General features: G+C 39.4%; 1 protein-coding gene across 1 annotated transcript in view; it reads left to right on the top strand.

Moving 5' to 3' along the window:
- The first annotated feature begins 1,916 nt into the window (after window positions 1–1,916).
- LOC102824415 (chromosome unknown open reading frame, human C2orf61) overlaps window positions 1,917–14,234 on the top strand; it is a 108,224-nt gene continuing 95,906 nt past the window's right edge. The window contains 3 exon segments of the mRNA XM_006839428.1: window positions 1,917–1,996; window positions 7,597–7,657; window positions 9,429–9,686. Coding sequence (XP_006839491.1) covers window positions 1,917–1,996; window positions 7,597–7,657; window positions 9,429–9,686 — 399 coding nt within the window.

Here is a 14,234-nt window from a genome sequence, read left to right as displayed (position 1 = left end):
CGCTTTTCTGACTTCTTCCTTATTTTTCTCAATGGCATTGTATAGTGTTTTGATACATTTTATAATCGTTTTTCTGAATTCCTTCTCAGGCATTTCCTAAGCCTGCCCATCTTCCATTATGGCGTGTAGGTCTTCTTTCAGCTCATTTTCCTCAGTCACTTTATCTCGTTTCTGGACATGTGCAGATATGGTCATCTGCTTCTGTTTTTTTAGGCATCTTCAGGGGTTATCTGTGGCCTTAATACTCAGATGGGTATGTATTTTGGTATTTTTTATGCTTTCTGATTACCTCCAGGTAGATGTGATCAGGAAATGGGCTTCCCTTTTCACTCTTCTTGAGAAATTTCAGGATGCCACTGTTGGTCGTTTTGACGTAACTTAGGATTTAATTTTTGGCCTGTTTCCTTTTTTGTCTGCTTGTCCCGCTCCACAATCCCCGTTAAGGCCTTTTTTCTAGTTGTAAACAGTTCAGGGCCGGCTGTGGCTGTTTGGTTTTAATTGGAAACTGTCTCTTTAAATTTCAAGTAGATCTGTGCGCATGCGTAGTAGAACCCACCGAGGGTGGGGCTGGGGTGCCCACTAGCTCAGGCACCCCTATAGTCACCCGAATGGTGGTACACAGACAGCAAGGGACCAATGAACAGGTACCAAAAGAGACGAATGTCCACACCTTTATCTCTGCAGTTCTGCCAGGCATCTGTGGCTGCTCTGATACTTCCCCCCGCTTGGTCTCACCCAACATGGCGTCTCCTCGAGCAGCCGAGCTTCTCAAATTAGGAATCAATGGATTTCTTGCTTCTGCGACAAATTCCCCCAGTTGTAAGCCTTCCAACCTTCTAACTATTCCTTTATATGTGGTTCAGGGTTCTGGGACCATCTCCTGAGCCTTCTTGGTTGGGTATTCTGTGTTGTTGCTGGCGGAGCTCCTTTACTGCATTTCTACCTAATCCACCATCTTGTTTGTTCTTCTCCTTCCATCTTTTGATGCTTCAATATTTTGCTCAGAGAATCCTTCAGTATTGTATAATTAGGCTTGAGTTTTTTTCTTCAGTGCTTTCAGATTGAGAAATGCTGAGCATGTACTTCTCCCATTTGGGCTACTAACCCCAGGTCTTTGCTTATTTGGAGTACTGTGAATACTCTGTAACATGGAATTGTTGAGGTTGAAGGAGGATCTTTTAAAGATAATAATGTTTATGTTGTTGTTAAGTGCCTTCGAGTCCGATCCAACCCATAGCGACCCTGTATGGGGTTTCCGAGGCTGTAAATCTTTATGGGAGCAGAAAGCCTCACCTTTCTCCCGCGGAACGGCTGGTAGTTTCGAACTGCTGGCCTTAAGGTTCGCAGACCGATTCGTAACCACTACGCTACCAGAGCTCTATAGGCTGGAAAAAAAAAAACTACAAAGAAGTTGAAAAGTGGTGTCTGTAGTGGAAAGGGGTGTTCCCTGGTTTCATGGTCATTCAAATCAGGCGCAAGAGAAGTGACACTCCCAGAAGTGCTATCTGAAGTGGCTTTAAAAAGTTTTTTTAGAAAGTTCGCGCTAAGAAGGATTTTACCTTCAAGCTAAGTATGCATTCCAAGTATACTTTGTCCACTTAACTTGTCTTGAAGCGTAGGATTTGCGGGAAGGGAGTGTTAAGGACCGTATATCCCAGCCCCTACAAGACTTCCTTGACGTAAACACTACCTGAGGGGCACTCTGGTGACTCCCGGGCCCTTCCTAGGAAGGTTCCCCCCCTCCCCCCCCAAGCATGTGCATGATCTCGCTTGTGTGAACGAGGGTTCATGCGGAGCTTCCAAGCGCGTGTCGTTTCCCCTCCCCCCGCCTGCTCCCAGCAAAAACAGAGACTTCCCTTTGCAAGCCGTCTCCTAGCAACGAGCCAGCCAGCTTCCCGCCTGGGTGTTGGGCTGAAATGGACCAGTCAGTCGTCGCTATCTCTACCACCGCTGTAAGGGACGACCTGGGACTGGGCTAATCACTGGTCGAGGCCTCACTGCCCCTACTCCCACCTGCCCAGCCCTCTCGGTTCCCTCCCCTGTTTGTCCTTCTCCCACCTCCCTGAAATCCCAGACCTTGCACCTCTCCCGTGCGTTTTCTTTTTGGTCTTGCCTTTCTCTCCTCACCCTCACTTTCACACTTAGGGGCCTTTCTTCCTAGTCTTTACTTTTCTTCGTTTTTATTTTCTCTTTGCTATTTCCCCTATCTTTCCCCTTTGCCTTTTGCTTTGTTTTCTTTCCTCATTGTTAACAACCCTGGACAACTGCATTAGTCTGGTGAGACACTTCTTTCATTTCCTCTCCATAAGTGTATAGAGTTTCCACTCTTGAACCAGTGTATCAGACACGTTTTTTGCCCCACTTGCTGTTTGAGAATTTATAAAATATTTTAAACTACCTTGTTTTTAGATAAATCTGGCTGAGGGATGTTTAACCTATCTTCTATCTTCCCCCTTAAAGTGATTGAGTGATAAGTGGAGCTTATTTCAGCTGCTTTGGATAAAACAAAACAGTATTTGAACGATTTTACCTGGTACTTACTGTGGTGGACAAGTGCACAGTAAAATACTGAGAAACGGATTCCCTTAACTTGGCAGAGGAGATATTTTAAATAATGTGGTTGTTAGGTGCCATCAAGTTGGTTCTAACTGATAACAACCCTATGTACAACAGAACAAAATATTGTCCAGTACTGCACCATCCTTACAATTGTTTCTATATTTGAGCCTATTGCTACACCTTCTGTGTCAACACATCTCTTGAGGGTCTTCCTCTTTTTTGATAACTCTCTACCAAGCATGATGGATGCCCTTGTTCGGGAATTAATTCCTCCTGATAACATGTCCAAAGTACTTGAGATGAGGTGTGGCCATCCTCACTTCTAAGGAGGATTCTGGCTGTACTTCTTCCAAGACAGATTTGTCTATTCTTTGGCAATCTATGATATACTCAATACTCTTTGCCAACACCATAATTCTAAAGCATCCGTTTTTGGGTCTCCCTTATTCATTGTTTAGCTTTCCCATGCATATGAGTTGATTGAATATGCCATAGTTTGGGTTAGGCATACCTAAATTCTCAAAATGACAGCTATAGCAGATTTGCCCAATGCAGCTTGTCATGTGATTTCTTGACTGTTACTTCCAGGGATTCAAGTAAAATTAAGTCCTCAGCAGTTTTAATTTCTTCTCTGTTTATCATGATACTGCTTATTGGTGCAATTGTGAGGATTTTTGCTTTCTTTATCTTGAGGTGTAATCCATGCTGAGGGCTGTAGTCTTTGATCTTCATCAGTAAATGCTTCACATCCTTTTCACTTTCAGCAAGCAAGGCTGTAATTATGTTCATATTTTAGGTTGTTAGTGAGTCTTCCTCCAATCCTGATGTCATGTTCTTCTTCATATACTTCAGTTTCTCAGTTTTATTTGCCAGCATACAGATTATTTTGCCTTAAAGCTAAGTGCGCCTTTCAAGTATACTTTTTCCACCTACCCTGTTTAGAAGCATAGGATGGTAGAAAGGATCATTGAAGATGATACTTTCAAGCCCCTACATTCAAGTATGTTAACGGTACAATCTTCATTCACACCTTTCCTGATTTTAAATCTTGTAGTATCTTGCATGTTGCTGTGATGCTGGAAGTTCTCATGCCACTGATAGTTCACATACCAGCAAGATCATTCATAGTGGACAAATTTCAGCAGAGCTTCCAGAAGTAGACTAGGAAGTAGGAAAAGGCAGTCCACTTCTGAAAAATTAGCTACTGAAAAGTTTATCTTAATAAACACTGGCAGAACATTATCTGGCTATGCTGGAAGATGAGCTTCTGAAGTCGGAAAGCACTACAAGTGTGATTCCTCAAAGTTGAATTGACATTAGTGATGTGGATGGGGCAAAGCTTTGGGGGACCTACATTTGTTAATGTGATTGCCACTCAAAATAAGAAATAGCTGCAAACATCCATTCATAATCAGAACATTGAATGTATAAAGTATCTAAGGAAATTGGAAGTCATCAAAAATGAGCTGAAATGGATTGATAGTGGCCATTTTGAATCATACAAACATGATCTACTATGGCAGAAATGACAAATTGAAAAAGAATGTTGTTAAATGCTGTCAAGTTGGTTCTGACTCATAGCGACCCTCTACAGGGTTTCCAAGGAGCGGCTGGTGAGTTTAAACCACCGACCTGTGGTTCAAACCAACCTTGCAGTCCAGTGCTTATTCTACAGCACCACAGAGGAGTCACATTTATTGTTAGAGAAAACATTGCAAGATCTATCCTAAAGTACAGCATTCTCAATGATAGGATAATACCATCTGTCTACAAGTTAAGGAGGACCAGTTAATACAGCTGTTCTTCAATTTAAACACCAAACACTAATGCCAAAGATGAAACTTTTTTTTACCAACTTCTTAGTCTTAAATTGATCAAATATGTAATAAAAATGCATCGATAATTACTGGTGATTGAAATTCGAAAGTTATAAGTGAAGTATTAACAGTTGGGAGGTATGGCCTTAGTGATAGAAACAACACCAGATATCACATAATAGAATTTTCAGTACCAAGGACTTATTCACTGCAAATACCTTTTTCCAACAACGTAACTGGTAGTTACACATGGACCTCTCTGGATGGAATGCACAGGAATAAAATCAATTACATCTGTAGAAAAATACAATGGAAAGGTCAATATTATCAGTCAGAACAAGGCCTGGGGTCAGCTGTGGAGCAGACCATCAATTGCTCATCTGCAAATTTAAATTGAAGAAGAAGAAAATTAAAATAAGCCCATGAGAGCCATAAGACGTTAAGCATATATCACCTGAATTGAGAGACAGTCTCAAAGATAGATTTGACACATTGAGCATTAAAGACGAAAGAACAGACAAGTTGTGGCATGACATCAAAGACATTATACATGAAGAAAATAAAAGGTCATTAAAACAACAGGAAAGAAAGAAAAGACTAAATAGGATGCCAGAAGAGACTTAATTTTGTTCTTGAATGTAGAATAGCTAAAGTGAAAAAAAGAAAAAAAGGATTAAGTAAAAGAACTGAGCAGAAGAGTTCAAAGGATGGCTCAAGAAAACAAAGTAAAGTAGTAAAATGAAATGGGCAGAGATCTGGATTCAGAAAACCCAAAGGGGAGAACACTTTTAGCATTTGTCAAGTTAAAAGAATTTAGGAAACAATTTAAGCCTCAACTTGCAATTTTGAAGGATTTGATGGACAAACTATTGAATGGCGCAAGAAGCATCAAAAGGAAATGGAAGAAATATGCAGAGGCATTGTACCAAAAAGAATTGGTTGACATTCCACCATTTCAGGAGGTACCTTTCTGCAGAATGTGGGGATTATTGAACAATATCAGTAGTATCACATACAAGTAAATTTTTGCTGAAGATAATTCAAAAACTGTATCAGCAGTATATCAACAGAAATTCAAGCTCAATTCAAAAGAATATATGGAATTAGGGATATCATTACTGATGTCGTAAGGATCTTGGCTGAAAGCATAGAACACCAGAAAGATATTTATTTGTGTTTTCATTGACTATGCAAAGGCATTCAACTGTGTGGGTCAGTCAAACTATGGGTAATGTTGTGAAGAATGGAAATTCCAGAACACTTAATTGGGTTCATGTGGACCCTGTACGTAGGTGAAGAGGCAGTTCAAACAGAACAAGGGGTTACTCTGTGGTATAAAATCAGGAAAGGTGTATATCGGTGTTGTATCCTTTCACTCTATTCAGTCTGTATTCTGAGCAAATAATCAGAGAAGCTGGGTTATATGGAGAAGAGTGTGGCATCGGGATTGGAGGAAGACTCATTAACAACCTGCGATATGGAGGTGACACAACCTTATTTTACTAATGAATATTGAAGACTACACCCTTCAGTGTGGATTATATCTCAACATAAAGAAAACTAAAATCCTCACAACTGGACTAATAAGCAACATCACAATAAATGGAGAAAATATTGGTTGTCAAGAATTTCATTTTACTTGAATCCACAATAATTGTCCATGGAAGCAGCAGTCAGGAAATCAAATTGCATTAGGCAAAAAAAAAAAAAAAGTCACTTTAAAGACTAAGTGCACCTGACTCAAGCCTTGGTGTTTTCAATGTCCTCAATGCCTGGGAAAGCGAGGCAATAAGGAAGACCCAAGAAGAAATGATGCCTTTGAATTATGGTGTTGGGAAAGCAAATTGAACATACACCATGGACTGCCAGATGATAGAACAAAATTGTTTTCAAAGAAATGAGGTTGGTGAGAATTCATCTTAAGAACTTTGGACATGTTATCAGGAGGGCCCAGTCCCTGGAGAAGGACATCATGCTTGGTAAAGTAGAGATGAGGGAAAAAGAAGGAGACCTCAATGAGAGGGCTGCACCAATGAACTCAAACATAGGAATGATTGTGACAATGGCACAGAACCTGGACAATGTTTCATTCTGATGTGTATAGGGTCATTCCTATTAGTAGGGCTTCACTCAATGACCCCTAGCAACAAGTATCCATTGCTCATTCCTATGAGTAGGGCGTCACTCAATGACCCCTAGCAACAAGTATTCCATTGCTATATCCCCTGCCATTTGTATAGATTCTGTATGAGCACACTGAAGTGTTCCGGAATTCCCATTCTTCACAATTTTACTCATAATTTGTTCTGATCTACATAGTTGAATGCCTTTGAGTAATCAATAAAGCATAAGTAAACATCTTTCTGGTATTCTCTGCCTGCATTTAAGATCCAACTGACGTCAGTCCTCTTCTAAATCTGGCTTGAATTTCTCTCAATTCCCTGTTGACACTAAAAAAATTCTGTCAGTATTTTTTAGTTGTCTTCAGAAAAATTTTATGTGTGGGGGATAATAATGATATTGTTTGATAATATGTACAATGCCTTCTTGTCACACCAAAGCTCAGAGTCCCTCATTTTTATATTCTTATGTGGAAGATAAAATTCATAAAACATCTAAGGCTCATCACTTGCCCCCATGCACATTAAGTGCAGAGCTGGAGTTTGAGCCCAACTTTGTCTGGCTCCTCCATCATTTTGCCTCTCTGGTTTTGCAGACTTTAGCTGAACAATCTTAGTGAACTGGAGCTGTAGCACATTTGATAGTATATGTACCTCCAGGCACTTCTCAACATTTGCCATATTTCACATTAATATGAAAACTATACCCTTTTACTTTGAGTTTCCAGCCACATCACCTGAGCCATACATCCAATTTAGAATAATACAATATTGGATTTATACAACCATTTTTCTTCCTAAGAACATCAAGTTTTATCACAGCTAATACTCTCATGACTTCTCTGTGAGATGGGAGTATTTGTTACTCTGGCTTTACCATAGCGAGTTAAGATCATTAAAAAAAACATTTAAGATCATAAAGTAGCAATTTAAGGAAATATTACAGGCAAAAAAAATTTTTTTTATTACATAGCTTTTATTTTAAGATAGGCTGAGCAATTTGGTGGACATTAATTTCTCCAAGTAAATGTTTTCTAAATTATATTGAACTTCAAGAGATCCCCTCTCAAATGAGTAAGGATATTTTGTATTTGTTTATAGAAACCAACCCGGAAGTCATCATCTTTTGAAAGAGAAGGTTGGTGGAGAATAGCATTAACAGTATGTATACTTTCAGTCTTCCAGTTCAGATTATTCCTATTTCCATTAATATTGTACTCTGTTTTACCTCTTAAGTCAGTAATACTTTATTGTAACAAAGCAGTGGTTGCTCAGATCCATGTGGATATCATTTCATACATCCAATAGTAGTATCAGCATATGAACAAGAAAGTAGCTTTATATTTTGAATCCAATAAAAACTTGAAAAAGTAAACCAACTCTTGGAGTCCAGGTGCTTTGCAGATATCTAGATGAGGTCATTCTAACATACGATCTTGGTACGATTGCACAAGTAAGAAAAGCATACTTTCTGGAAGGTGTTGTGGTTTCAGTTTTTATCTTTCTTAGAAAGTTTGGAGCCTATGGTAACCATTGCTAACATAGTCAATGGATGAAAGCAAGATTAAAAATTAACCAGAAGAACCCTGCACAGATGAGAGATAATTTCTAGATTTCAGAAGTACCCTTCAAAAACAGTGGGGCCCCATGGGTCCCAGGCATCTTGGAAATCAACAAATTCTAATGCCAAAACTGAGCTGCATGCTCAATGGGGAGATGGTCACAAGAGAAGCAGTGACTAAAATTTCAGGTCTGCTTCCTTAGATGTGGTTGTGGTTTGAAAATACCAAACCTCTTATTAGATAGACTACATGCTCTACCAGTTCATCCCTTTGTTGTTGCTGTTGTTAAATGCTGTCAAGTTGGTTCCGAAATTATAGTGACCCTATATAGGGTTTCTAAAGAGTGGCTGTGTAGGTTCGAACCACCACCTTGTGGTTCAAACAGACCTTGTGGTCCAGAGCTTATCCTTCAGCGCCACATGAGGACTTCTAGTCTCATGTTACTATCCTTTAGCTTTCTACTTGAGGATTAGTATCTACTCAGAAGAAGTTGTTGTTGTTAAGTGTTGTTGAGTCAGTTCCAACTCTTAGCAACCTTGTATAGGGTTTCCAAAGAGCAGCTGGTGAGTTTGAACCACCAACCTTATAGTTCAAACCAACCTTGCAGTCCAGTGTTTGATTCCATGGTGCCACACCAGGCCTCATTTTACTACCCTTTAGCTTTCTACTTGAGGGCTAGTATCTACTCAGCAGAAGTAGGACAACTTTTATTTTGTCAAGAAGCTATCCTTAAAGTCAGCCACTAAAGGACAGATATTGTATGATCTCATTTATATGACATAACTAGAATAGATAAATAGAGATCCCAGTTTCATAGAGATTGTCAGGGATGGAGGGAGTCACTGTTTAGGAAGCAGTGAATTTCTGTTTATGGTGGTAGGAAATTTGACAAGGATATTGGTGATTGTGCAGCATGACTTATAATTGGTGGCATTGAACTGTATATATGAATGATGTTGAATTGGCAATTGGCAAGTATTATATTACCTATATTTTTATAGTAATAAAAAATTTAAAACAAATACTTACTATAAAAAAGAAGTTAAACTGAGTGGTGTCACTAGAGACCTGAAATTTTATAGTCAAGTTAAATCATAAGTTTAAGTATATCCCTGAAATTGCTTTTTCAAACAGTAAACTTTGATGATGGCCACGATCCATTTGATATTAATTCAGCAGGTGTTTCAGAAAGGAAACAATCATGACTCGCTTGAAATATTGTTCTGTCAAGAGTATTTATTATGTTTGATAGAATTTCATTAAATTTTAAAATAAAGAATAATGCTACTGAGCAGTGACCTTTCCAAAAAAGGTTCCTTTAAGGATGTTATAGGTTCACCTAATGATCTTCAATGTGTCAATTTTTACAGAATACTCCTATACCTGGTACTTACCACTTGAGGACTTTTCTTGAGGAATCCCTATTAAATCCAGTGGTAGCAACCTATAATTTTAAAAACGAAGGAAGAAGAAAACCACCTCTTGTGCTCAGAAACAATCCAGTAATAAATGACGTTCCCCAGTATATGCCTCCTGACTCCCTGGAGTTGTTAAAGAAGCAGATGGCCACGTACTCGTTTAAAGACAAACCACGGGCAAGCCCTAGCACACTGGTTTACAAAGATCAGGTAATGCACTACCAGCAGCTTGCTGTCTGTGGGAAAGCTACTCAGATCCCCTGAAGAAAATATTCTATATACATAGAGTATGTCATCCCCAGGGGAGATGAAAAAGCTTTAGAATGTCTTATTTCCTATAGAAATGAAACAACAGCTGCCTGATTTATAAATACATCCAGCAAGATAGTTCCCTGTGAGGCCTAAGGAGAAATGTTCTCTTTGGATTCTGTGTCTTGGTGGGATTCCCACATCTGGGGAGTTTCTGGGAATTTATCTGTGATTGGGATGGTCTCTTCAAGCAGTTTATATGATTTATTCACTTGTTTTAAAGAGCAAACTCTGCCTCTTGCTGAGTATCCTTATTGAAGCTTGCATCTAAGTATATAAAAAACTAAATAGGGTAATACCCCCCAACATCCTTAAATAAAGTGGTTTTTGCTCATTTTTAACCTTTTAGTGTGAAGTAGGTGAACATTTACAGAGCAAATCAGTTTTTCATTCAATAATTCATGCATATTTTTCTTTGTATTATTGATCACAAGCTCCATAAAAGCAACATTGCTTCTCTCACTTCCTCCTGTGTTTCCCATTTCCATTCCTCCTTTGTGCCTAACCCTTCTGAACTTGGTGCTTGGTTAAATGCTTCCCTTTTGATTCCAAATGACTGATTATTCTAAGATGTGCATACCTTCCTCCATTGTTTCCATGTGTGTTTGATTTTCTTTATTCTTCTTTATTCCAGAGGAGGAGAGACTAATTGTTGCATCTTAGATGACCCTTCACAAGCTTTTAAGACCCCAGTCACTACTAGTATTGTTGTTCTCCTTATGAACTGTTTATTTTTGGCTAGAAATTGAGCCACGGGGGTGAGTTCAGTTCTAGACCTGAAGGGTGTCCAAGGGCCATAGTCCAGGGTTTCCACTAGTCTTTGTCTGACCAGCAAGCCTGATTAATTTTTATTATTTTGAGTTTTGTTCTACATTTTTCTCCCACTGTATCCAGCACCTCTAATATGATCCCTTTCTGAAAAGCATGGTAATGCTTGCCAGGCACCATCTAATTCTTCTGGTCTCACGGTCATGGAGGCTGATGTTCACGTGGTCCACAAGTCCACTGGACTAATTGTTTCCATGTCTCCTTGATTTTCCTCACTCTTATTTGCTCCATATGGGGAGAGACCAATAGTTGCACTTTAGCTGGCTACTCAAAAACCTTAAAGACCCCAGTTGCTACTGTTCATCAAAGTAGGATGTAGAATATTGTCTTGGTGGAATATCATTATACCAATTGACTTTGGCATCCCTTGAGCCTATGGGCCTGAGCCCCAAGGTCCAATGACTCATTTCCTCAAGGTGGTTGGTTATGTCTTAAGAAGTTTTCACAACTTTGCCCCCACCCCCCGTATACTCCACTACATCACCCATTGCCACTGAGGTGATTCCAATTCCTATTATTGGTGGTTAAAGTATCATCAAGCTGGTTCCAACTAATAGCGACCCTGTATAGGGTGTTCAAGATTGTAAATTTTTGTGAGAGCAGAAAGCTTCATCTTTCTCCTGCAGAGTGGCTGGCAGACTTGAACTGCTGACCTTGTGGTTAGCAGTCCAGTGCTTATATAGCAGCTGTGGCCCTATATAGAATTTCCAAGACTGTAAACCATTATGGGAGTCATTTTTCTCCCATGGAGATGCTGGTGGGTTTGAAGGGCAACTTTGTGGTTAGCAGCCTGATTCTTAATCCACTGTGCCTCCAGGGCTCCTACTCCATGACGTACATAGATATTAGCAACATAAGCAGAAACATAGGCTGCCAAAAGAACCAACAGATCTGTGTTGGAAGAAGTGCAGCCAGAATTCTCCCTGGAGGCCAGGATGGCCAAACTTCGCCTCTCATACTTTGGACATATTGTCAGGATGGACCAGTTGCTGGAGAAAAATATCATGTTTGGTAAGGTGGAGGGTCAGAGAAAAAGAGGAACACCCCCAATGAGATGGATTGGCCAAGTGGCAGCATTGATGGACTCAAGTTGTGGCAACAATTGTGAAGTTGGCCCAGGACCGGGCAGTGTTTCATTTTGTTGCACATAGGGTCGCTATGAGTTGGTACCAACTCGATGGCACCTAAAAACAAAAATCTTCTATCAAACCTATACATATTTGTGGTCATAGTCCTACTCTCTCCCAGATTCACTTTGTAACTTTTTTTTTTTTTTTTTAATATAGAAATGAGTACAGCAGTACCAGGGGAGTCAGATTCTGTTCTCAGCTCCAACACTTCATCCATAACATTTATACAGCCCTATGCTAGGCTCTGTTTCTGACTAGAAAATATTTAAACAACAATACAAGATACAAGACACCCAAGTCCTAAGATATATAGTACAGTCGGCAAATGCCAGGGGAGATTCAATGCAGGCTACACTGAAAGGCAAAAGATGCCCTGAATTAAGTAGTATCTAAGCTAGATCTTGAATAAGGCATGTTGTTTACATGAACTTCCGTATATATTCACTTAACTTATCTTTCCAGGCATTCAGAAATACATACATCTTACCCCCATTTTACATTTGAGAAAACTGAGGTAAAGAGAGACTAACTTGCACAAAAGCACATAACTAATCTACCAATATGTTTCCCTGAGGGCTTCTGAGCCTAAATTCAGTGGTGTCTCTAGTGCTCTTGCCAGGCTACCCAGTGACTCTGGCCCTGGATAATGATCAGGGTTTAGACAGGTGACCCCAAGGTGGGCACTTTTGTTGGGTGTGGGTGGGGAGAAGCATATAGCATTAGCAAATGCACAAAGGCTGGAGGAACTTGTTCAAGGGACAGAGTTGTGACTTGAACTTTGTTTCTTGGGATTTGGGGCACTTATCTCTGTGCCTTAACATCCTTTCACTTATAAAGAGGATAATAATAGCATCAGTCTTCCCAACCTCATTAGAATATTGTGAGAACCTGAGATGAAGTCATGACAATTGGAGGTTGAAGGACTAAGATGGACAAAAAACTTTCAGCAGGATGAGCTTGTGCAGTAACCAACAGGTAGACCTTTCTCACTGCTTTGCAAACGGTAACTTTGAAACAGAACAGATAATAAATGTTTATTGGGTAAACCTTGTTCTGAACACTTCAGTGAATGAATATAAACATTAAATTATACTTAGCCTTTCATGACTCAGTATCAGATAACTCATATGAAATCACCCTGTTGTTAAGCACCATCGAATCAGTTCCAACTCACAGCAGCCCTATACAGGATTTCTGAGGAGCAGCTGGTGAGTTTGAACCACCAAACTTACGATTCAAACTGACCTTACGGTTCAGTGCTTATCCTACAGGCCACCTCAAATGCAAAGTTATTCTTTCTTATTTTCCTTCACCAGTTTCTTACCTCTGCTTACTTTTTTCTTGTTTTTGGAGGTCTTTGAGGGTAGGTTCAAGACCCACTGTTTAAAAAAGAGAATGTAGAAGGTTGGCATTAGGCAAAATGTAAAGTTATCTAATAACAAAAGATTTTGGCTTACCCAGAGGGATGCACAAGGCTTCGGAAAGCCTAATCTTCCTGTTTCTTTTCTCTCTATCCTCTCTTTTCACTTCCTCACAAAAGACTGTGTTGCAGTCATTAACAGACCTTGTGGTTGCTCTCCCTTCTCCAGAAACTGGAAGAATGAAATGTTTTCATAATTTTCTATTTCAAAGGTATTTGGTAGATAATATGTTTGCAAGGAGAGAAATATTCAGAAGTAATGTTGTTAGGTGCCATCAAGTTGGTTCTGACTCACAGTGACCCTATGCACAATAGAATGAAACACTGCCTGGTCCTGTGCCAACCTTACAATTGTTGTTTTGCTTGAGCCCTTTGCTGCTGCCACTGTGTCAATCCATCTCACTGAGGCTCTTCCTCTTTTTCCCTGACCCCCCACTTTAGTCAGAATTATGTCTTTCTCCAGGGACTGGTTCCTCCTGATAATATGAATGAAGCATGAGAAACGAAATCTCCCCATCCTAATATCTAAGGAGCATTCTGACTGCACTTCATCCAACACAGATTTGTTTGTTCTGGCAGTCCATGGTACTTATAACATTCTCCTCCAACACCAAATTCATTAATTCTTCTATGATCTTCCTTATTCACTGTCCAACTTTTACATGCATATGAGGCTATTGAAACTAGCATGGTTTGAGTCAGGTGCACCTTAGTCCTCAAACTGACATCTTTGCTCTTGAACCCTTTAAAGAGGTCTTGTGCAGCAGATTTGTCTAATGCAATACATCATTTGATTTCTTGACTGCTGCTTCCATGAATGTTGATGTTGGACTAAGCAAAATGAAGTATTTGACAACTTCAATCTTTTCTCCATTTATCATGTTTACTCACCAAGAAATTACATAATTCTCATATTTTAATACCAGAATTTAGGTAACTAATTTGAATTTGAGGTAGATACAGTTCAAAATATATACATTTTCATTATATTTTAAGGTTATAATATATTTTAGAACAGCATTCTAATGCTCTATTTCAATAGAATATTCATTTTTTATACTCTATTAATAT

The sequence above is a fragment of the Chrysochloris asiatica genome, unplaced genomic scaffold (assembly GCF_000296735.1).
Source record: "Chrysochloris asiatica unplaced genomic scaffold, ChrAsi1.0 scaffold00024, whole genome shotgun sequence".
Classification (NCBI taxonomy): domain Eukaryota; kingdom Metazoa; phylum Chordata; class Mammalia; order Afrosoricida; family Chrysochloridae; genus Chrysochloris; species Chrysochloris asiatica.
The sequence above is the reverse complement of the archived record's forward strand: the minus strand, read 5'-3'. Positions and strand labels throughout refer to the sequence as shown.